Source organism: Pteropus vampyrus, unplaced genomic scaffold, assembly GCF_000151845.1.
Source record: "Pteropus vampyrus isolate Shadow unplaced genomic scaffold, Pvam_2.0 Scaffold25, whole genome shotgun sequence".
Classification (NCBI taxonomy): Eukaryota; Metazoa; Chordata; class Mammalia; order Chiroptera; family Pteropodidae; genus Pteropus; species Pteropus vampyrus.
The window spans coordinates 10353663-10366013 of record NW_011888806.1 but is presented as its reverse complement, the minus strand read 5'-3'; the positions used below and the strand labels follow the sequence as shown (position 1 = coordinate 10366013).

At 33.8% G+C, this 12351-nt stretch overlaps 1 protein-coding gene across 1 annotated transcript in view; it reads right to left on the bottom strand.

Annotated features, from left to right (window-relative positions):
* The window catches only part of MAPK10 (mitogen-activated protein kinase 10), a 263100-nt gene that overhangs the window by 116745 nt on the left and 134004 nt on the right, over positions 1–12351 (bottom strand). The window contains exon 3 of the mRNA XM_011356389.2: positions 10608–10777. Coding sequence (XP_011354691.1) covers positions 10608–10777 — 170 coding nt within the window. The remainder of the gene's footprint in view (positions 1–10607; positions 10778–12351) is intronic.

Below are 12351 nucleotides of genomic sequence, written 5' to 3'. Positions count from 1 at the left end.
TCAGTTACTTTGTTCTAGTATATATTTACAGATGTTCCCTAACCTTTGTCAGCCATTTTGTAAATGTGTGTTATTAGTTCATGGGTGATTCGATCAGAGCATTGATGGAGTAGCTCAAATTCATCAGTAAGATGAGAAAAGCTGCTAAAAGCATCAGTGAGTCAATAGTGTCTTTTTTTTTTTTAAATAAAAATGAGCACATTACAAAGGGGGGGGGACTTTCAATAAACCATGTTCTTTTCCAAAGCAAACACAAACTATTATTATTTGAAAATGATTCCACAGTGGTTGCTTTACTGATGTTACTTTACTTGGCATTATTAGCAGTCATTTTTTTGAGCATTACAACAAATTTAGGGATTTTTTGTTTGGTTTTTGGTTCTGTTGTTTTGCTATATTAGGTTTGTTTTTAATTAAATTTGTTGCAGTAACATAGTTAATAATTATATGCTTCAAATGTACAATTGTATATCATCTGCATATTGCATCATGTGCTCATCACCCAAAGTCTAGTCTCCTCCTATCTCCATATATTGACACCCCCTCTCTTTACTCTTTTCTTCCTTCCCTTTCTCCCCTTTCCTTCTGGTAACCACCATACTATTGTCTGTGTTTATGAGTTTTGTTTGTTTGTTACTTTCTGTTTTAAATCCCACAAAAAAGTGAAATCATATAGTTCTGTCCTTTTCCATTTGACTTATTTCACTTCGCATAATACTTTCAAGATCCATCCATGTTGTCACAAGTGGCAGTACTTCATCCTTTCTTATGGCTGAGTATTTCATTGTTTATATGTTCCACATCTTTGTCCAATCATCCATCAAAAGACACTTACGTTGTTTATATATCTTGGCTACTGTGAATAATGCTGCAGTGATTATAAGGGTACATATATGTTTTCAAATATTTCAGGTAGATACCCAGAAGAGGAATTGCTGACTCATATGGTAGCTCCATTCTTAATTTTTTGAGGAACCTTCATACTGTTTTCCATAGTGTCTGTACCAATTCCTACCAGCAGTGTATGAGGGTTCCTTTTTCTCTACATCCTCTCCAACACTTGTTTCTTGTTTTATTGATAATGGACATTCTAACGGGTATGAGGTATTATCTCATTGTGGTTTTGATTTGCATTTCCTTCATAGCTAGTGAAGTTGATCATCTTTTCATATATCTGTTGAACATTTACATGTCTTCTTAGAAAAAGTATCTGTTCAGATCTTCTGCCTATTTTTAATTGGATTGTTTGGGATATTTTGTTGTTGCTGCTGGGCTGTGTTCTTTATATATTTTGGATATTAGCTCCTTATCGAAGGTATCCTTTGTAAATACCTTCTCCCATTCAGTTGGTTGCCTATTTGTTTTATTGACAGTTTCTTTTGCTGTCCAGAAGCTTTTTAGTTTGATATAATCTCAATCATTTATCTTTGCTTTACTTCCCTTGCTTTTGGGGTCAAGCTCACAAAAACTTCTCTGAGACTAGGGTCCATTAGTTTAGTACCTATGTTTTCTTCTATGTATTTTGTTGTTTTAGGTCTTATATTTAAGTCTTCAATCCATTTTGAGATTTTTGTGTATAGTATCAGATATCAGTCTAGTTTCATTTTTTTGCATGTGGCTTTCCAGTTTTCCCAGCATCATTTATTGAAGAGGCTTTCCTTTCTCCATTGCATGTTTTTGGCTCCTTTGTTGAAAATTAGTTGCCCATATATGGGTAACTTTATTTCTGGGCTCTCAGTTCTGTTCCATTGGTCTATGTCTCTATTTTTCTGCCAATACCATAATGTTTTAATTATTGTAGCTTGGTAATATTTAAAAAAGGGACAAAGCCAGTGGTTTGGTTTTTGATGAGAGCTCTGACCTACTCACAGCAATTCTATCTACAAGGAAGTAGGAAGGCAAAATGCAAATTATGTTCTACAATAAAAAAACATACGAAGAAAAGCCCTTTTCTTTCTACACCCCGACTATTTAAGGCAAAGGAGTCAATAACTTAGACTCCTTGGGGAGTGGTTTTCCCTATTTTCCTTATCACATTATCAATATCCTTGAAGAGACTTTACTCTGAGGGATACGGCAACCACCACTCCGACAGATCCTATACATGTTAGGTATATAATAAGTCACATCTATTTATTTTCATCACTTTAATTCCTATTTGAGAGCAAACAAGGTTTAAACACATATATATCTGTACATATGTACCAGGGTAGTATTGTTACAGTATCACCTGCTGGGCCAAGGAAGGTCCAGATAAAATGCTATAACAAACTTAGTTTCCTGCACCATATTGTTACTTATGGAACGTTTTACATCTCTATCTTCCTTCAGTGTAGATCAAACACACACACACACACACACACACACACACACACACACACACCCCAAAAGTACAGGAACTTCCCCTCTATCTATCTAACCCTTAACTTCACCAGGCTAGGAGGGCATTACTAAGCAGGCTCACCATACCCACCATTTCCACTTATCAAAGGAAGGTTATGAAATAGAAATATATAAACACCCAAGATAATGATGAACATGCTTATCCATTTAAATCTTAGATTATCTGCACAGGATCTTGTTGCTATAGACCACTAATTGAAGGAAATTTACAAAAAAAACGGTTTTTCAAATTTTTGTAAAAAACTAAATGATATCTATCCTACATACATAAAATACATGTATATATACACATACATATATATGTTATATAGCATATATACTCAATTAAGATAAACTAATCCATTGGATAATGTATCTATATTATATACACATATATGATATATAATCAATTATATATTAGTTATATACTCATATACATATACATATAGTTCAACTTTTATTAAATGTCATCCTCTAACTCTAATTGGAATTTTAGAAAAGTTGTATAAACATAAAGTATATCATCTTAATTCTAAATATTTAATTTTTTAGCCATGGTTTTTACAATAAACCACCCTGTCTTATGCTTTTATCAGTATTCAACTTATATTTTTGATATAAATATCCTGTAAAAGATAATTCTGCAAGATTAGATTGAGACTGCCTATAAAATGATTACATGAAGAGGACAAAGAAAGCAAGCCAAAGAAGGAAAGAATATGGTTCCACTTCCTGTCACTTAAAACTATACAATCAGCTCTTTTTCATTAAAGTGCAGACAAACCTTGGCAAGTCTTCTCTGCTAAACTTGGTTGCTGACTTTTGCCAGCTCCTCACACTGTCAGTTTGAATCATCTTTGGAGAAAGAAATGAAAAAACAGAAATGCTTCTTGGCTTGGCAATCAATAGCAGGATGAAGTGATAAAAGATAATGAACTCCCTGCTGCTGATTTCCCCTTATATTCTTTTTTGTTGTTGTTCTGGAGCACGTAGTAGAGACAACGCTAATGAAATCCTCATCTGATGATTGGAAAAAAGGTTCTAAAAGGATTTGTTCATCTAGCTCCTGACCATTGTTGTTTAAAACGCATAAATTACGTTACAATTCCCCACCTAGGAAACTACAGAGGACTTCTTTGCTCACACATGAAGCAGGATACAGGCATACTTCATTTTATTTTCCTTCACTTTATTGCACTTCACAGAAATTGCATTCTTTTACAAATAGAAGGTTTGTGGCAACCCTATGTCGAGCATATCTATTGATGCCATTTTCCCAATAGCATTTAATCATTTCATGGACCTTCTGTGTCACATTTCGATAATTCTCACAATCTTTTAAATTTTAAAATTATTATTATATTTGTTATAATGATCTGTGATCAGTGATCTTAAATGTCATTATCGTGATTGTTTTGGGGTGCCATAAACCATGCCCACATAAGACAGCAAACAATCTATGTTGTATATTCTCCACCAACCGGCCATTCCCCCATCTCTCTCCGTCTCCTCAGGCCTCCCTATTCCCTGAGACACAACAATATTGAAATTAGGCCAATCAAAAACCCTACAATGGCCTCTAAGTGTTTAATTCAAGTGAATCGCACATCTTTCACTTTAACTCAAAAGCTAGAAATGATTAAGCTTAGTGAGGAAGGCACGTTGAAAGCTAGGCCTCATGTACCAAATAATTATCCAAGTTGTGAATAAAAAAAAAAAGTTCTTAAAGGAAATTAAAAGTGCTATTCTAGTGAACACACAAATGATAAGAAAGTGAAACAACCATATTGCTAATATGGAGAAACTTTTAGTGGTCTGGATGAGAGATCAAACCAGCCACAACATTCCCTTAAGCCAAAGCCTAATCCAGAACAAGACCCTAACACTCTTCAATTTTATGAAGGCTGAGAAAGTAAGGAAGTTGCAGAAGAAAAGTTAGACTCTAGCAGAGGTTTAAGGAAAGAAATCATCTTTATAACATAAAAGTGCAAGGTAAAGCAGCAAGTGCCAATGTAAATGCTGCAGCCAGTTACCCGGAAGATCTAACTAAGAAAATTAATGAAGGTAGCTACACTAAACAACACATTTTCAATATAGATGAAACATCCTTCTATTGGAAGAAGATGTCACCTAGGACTTTCATAGTTAGAAAGGAGAAGTCAATGCCTGGCTTCAAAAGTTCAAAGGACAGTTTGACTCTCTCATTAGGGGCTAATGAAACTGGTGACTTTATGTTGAAGCCAGTGCTCATTTATCGTTCCAAAATCCCTAAAGCCTTTAAGAATTATGCTAAATCTACTCTGCCTGAGCTCTAGAAATGGAACAAATCTTGGATGGTGGTACAGCTGTTCACAACACAGTTTATTTAATATTTTAAGGCCACCGTTGGGACATACTTCTCAAAGAAAAGATTCCTTTCAAAATATTACTGCTCATTGATAATGTACCTGGTTATCCAAGAGCTCTGATGGAAAAGTACAACAAGATTAATGTTTTCATGCCTGCTAACACAACATACATTCTGTAGCCCATAGATCAAAGACTGATTTTGATTTTCAAGTCTTATTATTTAAGAAATACATTTCATAAGGCTATAGCTGCTATGCTATCTCTAGTGATTGATTCACCATTCTATATGCTATGAGAATATTAGTAATTCATGGGAAGAAGTCAAAATATCAACATTAACTGAAGTTTGAAAGAAGTTGATTCCAACCCTCATGGGTAACTTTTAGGGGTTCAAGACTTCAGCAGAGGAAGTACTTGCAGATGTGGAAATAGCAAGAGAGCTAAAATAGAAATGGAGCCTAAAGATGTGACTAAATTGCTGTAATTTCATGATAAAACTTTATCAGATGAGGAGTTGCTTCTTATGGATGAGCAAAAAAAGTGGTTTCTCGAGATGGAATATGCTTCTGGTAAAGATGCTGTGAAGATTTTTGAAATGACATAAAGGATTTAGAATATCACATAAACTTAGCTGATAAAGCAGCAATGGTGTTTGAGAAGATTGACTCCAATTCTGAAAGAAGTTCTACTGTGGGTAAAATGATATCAAAAGGCATTGCAAGCTACAGAGAAATTGTTCATGAATGGAAATCAACTAACAAGGCAAATTTCATTGTCTTCTTTTAAGTAATTGCCACAGCGACGCCAGCCTTTAGCAACCACCACCTTGATGAGTCAGTAGCCATCCACACTGAGGCAAAGACCTTCTACCAGCAAAAAAATTACAACTCACTGGAGGCTCATATGACAGTTACCATTTTTTAGCAATAAAGTATTCATTAATTAAGATATAGGTACCTTGATTTTTTAGACATAATGCCATTGTATATTTAATATACTACAGTGTAGTATAAACATAACTTTTATATGCATTGGGAAACCAAAATAAGTATGTTATTCACTTTATTGCAATATTCGCTTTACTGCAGTGGTCTGGAACCAAACCCACAATATCTGAGGTACACTTGTAACTCTGATTGGTTTTTTTTCTGTTTCAACAGATAATCTTTTTATTTTCTAAGATATAGAAATTTTTCTTTAGTTATTGCAAAATACTTCGTATTGGATTTTACTTAATGGTTCTCAATAATGACATTTGGTCTGCCATCTATGGTGAATAAAAACTAGCATAGTCGTGGTTAATTCCTTTTGAAGATATTTTAGTATTGCCTATTTCCTCCTTATGATAAGTAAGTAATGAAGTAGTCCAAAGAAGAGTAAGAAAGTGTAAAAACCCAACAACAAATTTAGGTAACTAAACAGTAGAAATGAGTCTCTATTTCAATCAAGTTAGGACAATGAAGATTCTATGACATAGTTACCAATATGCCAATATTAATACTTGAGAAGCCAAATTCTTCCTATGTACGTACACACAAGATTTTATAGTGACACGTAGAAAAAAATGATAATGAACATCCTTTTTGGAATTGGTTCCTTCATGTTTTATTCCTGTTCAAAGAAAATAAAGTAAAATAAATGAATCATCTGTTTCTGATTGTCTGCCCTCCCTGGCAGAGACCCAAGACTCTCCCGGTTTCCAATTTCTTCCAGTCATTATACTCAGGGTTGTATGAGACACTCAAAACATTATGCAAATCTGAAAGTTTTCACGAACAGAGGAAAGGTCTGTGGATTTTAGGATCATGTCTGGGAATGAATAAATGCTCGGTGTGAGATAGGTGGATGAACTCATTACTGACAAAAGCAATAGAGAGGAACTTAAAGGCAGGTAGATAGAGAAGACAAATAAATATGTTAATAGATCTATAAGATAAATAGTACATTACAGACCCAAGTTATGATAAGTAAACAAAAGTATCTCAATGGCTAGGTTGAAGACAATACCATGTGGTATCTGTGCACATGGTAGAGTGGCAAATTAAAAGATTGGGGAGAGAAATCTGCTCCTTCATCTTGGTCTTTGCTAGCTTTATTTTCTTCAGCTATAGACAAAAAGTCTAATAATAATCTCAGGAAACTTTAAGGCTAACATTTTGAAATTCAGATGTCCTTTGACTGACAAATTTGTTAATAAATTTATTGTAAAACTGGATTAAAAAACTTATTCAAGGACATTTTATTTATTGAAATATATTTTCAGTCATTATACTCAACACCTAGGATGATTCTCATCCTGTACACAAAGAAATAGAGGTCTAAAATGTCCTACAGAGCAGGGGTACCAAACCTCCAGGGCCGTGGACCAATGCCAGTCTCTGGCCTATTAGGAACCAGTTCATACAGCAGGAGGTGAGTGGCAGGGGAGCCAGTGAAACTTCATCTGTATTTGCAGCTGCTCCCAAGCATTAGCTAGCATCACTGCTTCAGCTCCACCTCAGATCATTAGGCATTAGATTCTCATAGGTGCCAAAAAGGTTGGTGACGGCTGCCATAGAGCATACTACACAATTCTTACTGGTAGGTTTTCAAATCTTTCTGGAACAATCTGTTAACTTCTTGAGCAAAATTTATGCTTTAGATCTATTTATGAACCATTAAAGGTCTATCAGCTTCTTTTTATTGGCAGCCCTCATTTGCTGTGGGAATTTGGATTAAAGAAAAATAAAACAATCCAGGTGATCATCTTAAATGAAAATCTTAGGTAAACGTTATCATAGTCTACAATATTCCATTTCCCATTTCTCCTCCTTTATAAGAAATTTTGGTTTTGTATTTCATTTTGAAAGTTCTTCATGAATACAATGATCTTCTGCATGGGGTTCCCACTCTCCATGCATTATAAAAACCATCTAATAGAATGCAGAAGAAAATATAAACACATATTGTAATCTAAAAAAGAAATCAAACCTTACTAATATTCAATATATACATTAATACTGGTCCATACCAGTTAATTTATCCCCCCTGGAAAGTGGTCACATATTGCCCTAGGGTTAAAGATATGACTTACACAATGCAATATAAATACATATGTATACTTGAAACTTACTGGATTTTGTTAACCAATGTCACCATAATAAAAAAAAAAAATTAAAAATAAATAAATAATATAAAAAAATTTTAAATAAAAATAAAAAGATATGACTTGAAAAGAAAGTGGCAATTTCAGAGTCTGGAGAGGATTGACAGAGGCACCCTGAACACCTACCTTTGAAAACATTATAGTTCAGAGTACCTGCTTTTACAAGATTTATAGCAATTATCTTAATACTAGGATCTTTACCATACCATGTGTATTAGTATTGCTGCCACAACAAATCACCACAAATTTAGCTGCTTAGACAACACAAATTTATTATCTTTAGTTCTGCAGGTTAGAAATCCTGCATGGGTGTCACCAGGCCAACATCAAGATGCTGGGAGGCTGAGTTCCTTCCTGGAAGTGCTAGAGAAGAATAAGTTTCCTTACTCGTTCAGATTTGTTGGCAGATTTCAATTCCTTTTTGCTATATGATCAAGGTCCCACTTTCTTGCTGATTGTCAGCTGAGGGCCATTCCCAGCTTCTTGAAGCCACCCCATTCGTTGGCTTTTGACCCTCTTCCTCTATCTTCAAAGACAGCAACAATAAGGCAAGTCTCTCTCATGTTTGAAATCCCTTATCTCTATTCTCCAGTTGCATCTCTCTGACCCACTCTTCTGCCTTCCATTTTCACGTTTAAGGACTCATGTGATTAGGCTGGTCTTACCTGCATATTCCAGAATAATCTGCCTATTTTAAGACCCTTATTAACCTTAATCACATCTGCAAAGTCTCATTTGCCATGTAAGATAACATATTCATGGATTCTGGAGATTAGGGTCTGGGAATCTTAGGGTCACGATTATTCTGCCTACTAAACTATGAAATTATATTGTGCCAGAAAGGGTCACCTCATATCTGCACCATAAAAACAAACAAACAAACAAATAAATAAATAAATTGTTTCACCTGTTTAAATATTTTCAAAATGAAGAGGCCCATTGTCTAAACTATTAAAATATTCTATCTTTCGAATTGCCAAAACAACTACTGATTGACATTAGGAAAGATTGAAATCTACTAGGTGAATTTCAATAAAAGACTTGGTATATTTGATAACTGAGGCTTAAATGCTAATAAATAATTTAGTAAGTGCACCAACCATGCACGTCTGCCATTTACACCAACTAAGCATTCAGAGTAAACTTAAAACCAGTTGTCAAAAATGAAGTGAACTTTTAAAACTTATGTTGACACATAAATCTGCACATGGATGTTTAAAGCAGTTTTATTCATAATTGCCAAAACTCAGAAAGAACCAAGATATCCTAAAGTAGGCGAAAGGATAAGTAAACTGTGGTAAACCCAGACAATGCAACATTCGTCAGTGCTAAAAGAGAAATAAGCTATCATTCCATAAAAAGGCATGAAAGAATCTTAAATTTATATTATTAAGTGAAAGAAGTCAATCTGGAAAAGCTACATACTGTTTGATTCCACCCATATGATATTCTGGAAAAGGCAAAACGTGGAAACAGTAAAAAGATCAGTGGTTGCCAGAAGTTGGGAGTAGGGGAAGGAATGAATAGGTGTCACACAAAGGATTTTTAGGACAGTAGAAATACTCTGTATGATACTATAACATGAATACATGTCATTTTACATTTGTTCAAACCCATAGAATGTACAACACCAAGAGTGAATCCTAATGTAAACTATGGGCTTTGGTGATTATGATATGTCAATGTAGGTTCATCCATTGTAATAAATGTACCACTCTGGTGGCCATGTTGATAGAGGGGGAGGCTGTGCCTATGTGGGGGCAGAGAGTATGTGGAAAGTCTCTGTACTGTCTTCTCAATTTTGCTGAGAACCTAAAACTGCTCAAAAAATAAAAATGTTTATTTCATCCCTTAAAAGTGTTTTTAAATGGACCTTACTAATATAATAGTAATTTATATAATGGATAAAAATATTGATATAAGTAAATTTCTTTTACAAATATAAATATATGTATTTATAATGCATGTCCTAAATTTTTACTTATAGGTATAAGTCATCAAATTAAAAATTATTATATTAATAAGTTCATACTAAATACATTCAGTTGCTACAGTATGAGTTAGAACTATCTAAAAGAAATGCTTATCAACCTGATATCATCACATTTGCAAGTTTTATAACAGTCAGTTAAATCTTGATTTGTCATCATTCGAATTAGCGATTCCAAAATGTCATAAAAGAATGGTTACCAAGGATCACAGAATCTTTCCATTTTGGAAACATTTGGCAAACATATTAAAAATTCCATTTTTCTAATAGGTAACTGAATTTTAAATGTTGAACTTTAAAAGTCACAGGAACATCAGAGATATCATTTGCGCTTCTTTATAGTGTAAGGGATTTTATTTGCTGGTTATCTTACACATATCTCCACATTTCTTGTTGCAAAAACATTCAAATATGTTTTGGTTTTTTTTTAATGTATTAATAACAGCTAGAAAACTTCTGGTTTTCTGTGCTTGTTTTTTGTTTTTGTTTTTGTTTTGTTTTGTTTTATGGCTGTTGTGTAATGGATATTTTTTGTGACTAGAAAAACTAATCACCAGCAAAGTTGTACATATTGTTAGCAAATGGATAAACAAATTAAAAATAATGCTTATGCTTTTATTTTTCTTCAGTAGAATGTATTTTCCCTTCTCAGTCATGCGATCTATTTTTTGTTTGTGTATTTGTGGCTAGTTGACACAGTGTGTTCTCTTTAAAAATATAAGTTAAATCCATTCCACTTACCAAACTATTCCCTGAGCCCCAGAGCCAATAGGCTTTAGATTCTGGTAGCGCTTGAGAACTGTGAAGGTTGAGTCTCCCACTTCCACACTGTAGAATTGGTTGTCAACTTTGCTTTTACTCATGTTGTAATGTTTGGCAATATATGACACATCCACTTGTTTATCGAATCCCTGTGAAAAAGAAGAACAGTAAAAACATGAGACAAGGGAATGACCAGAATAATAAAGAGCTATAGAGAAACATGTTCTTTTAATGATTACTAATCTTTAGTCATCTATCGTCATTACATAAGCCTATATTTCACATAGAAAAATTATTTATTAGTCCATGTAAGATTACCTGGAGTAAAAGAGCTTAGGAAAAAATGCCAAAAAATTGTTTTCAATATTAAAACTATTTACAATAAAATAATCTCTGATTAGATCTGCATAATCTTTTCTGACATATTTCATTAAAACCATTTAATTATTTATGGAGCAAACATCTACTGAACATATATTGGTCCCAGAGATTATGCTGGATACTTAAGAGTTGAACTCTGATGTTCCATTAAAATAGCCATATGAGGAAGTATAAAATATTTTATCTACATTCCATTCTCAGAAAGAACTGAGATATAAAATAATGTGTAGTTTTAATTTTTTTAATCAAGTAAATTTCAATTAAAGTGTTGACTTCATTTGTTCTCTATAATACCAAAAATACTATTATCATACATTAAACACTGAACAATTGTAGTCTAAATTAACATGATTCTAAAATGTTACAAGATATCTTTTAATTCTTTGCAGGCTTAGATGTTAAATATTTCAATTGTCATATCTTTTATCTTTAAGAGAAGTTCTTCTCTCTATTAATTATATTTACCAATTGAAGAAACTGTCCTTGAAATTTTGAATCATGATTTATGAATATATATAATGTAAATATCCATTATCCATGATTATTGTTTACCCAGAAATGATCTTATCTTGCACATTATGATAGTAAATAATATGGATTCCCTAGAAGGGACCTCACAGAATGCTGCCCAGCCTGTTCCTTGAGTAACACGCTCATGGATGCCTCTATCCTGTAGTGATGCCCTCTCCTTCTTGCTGATTTTTTTGTTCAGTTTTCAAATAATCACATGTTCTGTAGGTTCCTCCCCAATTCTGGCAATTAAAAATTGATAGTCTAAACCAGTACTTCTCATGAGAGGTGGCATAACCCTCGGCTGGTATTTGGGAGATTTGTGGCATGTTTTTATGTGCCATACGATAGAAGATGTGGCTTATATTTAGTTGGCTTATCGAACAATACTGGATGTTCTGCAATGAGTAGAACATTCCCACACAATGAGCAATTGTCTACATACCTCACAACTTTCAAACTATGCCAAAGCTTAATTAGTAAAAAACTAAAAGGTCTCTGTATGATTTCAACATAAATTGACTTCTGAAAATTGAATTCTCATATAATACAAAAGAAAATTTAAACCTTCTTAGGCTCTGAATCTCTGGTTGGTCATAAAACCATTTTCTTTTGAAAATTTTAGTATTTCATTCCTAAAAAAACTGAAATAGATGTACAAACTAATATGTGACCCCTGTACACACTTGGTTCAACCAGGCAGCACCAGTACTAGTGTAAACGATGAGGATACGATGGGAACTGTAAGGACCTGAGCGAGAGCGCAAGGACCTGAAGACCCCAGACAGACCTGAGAGCAGAAAACATGTGGCAGGCACCAGCCTGTGACTGG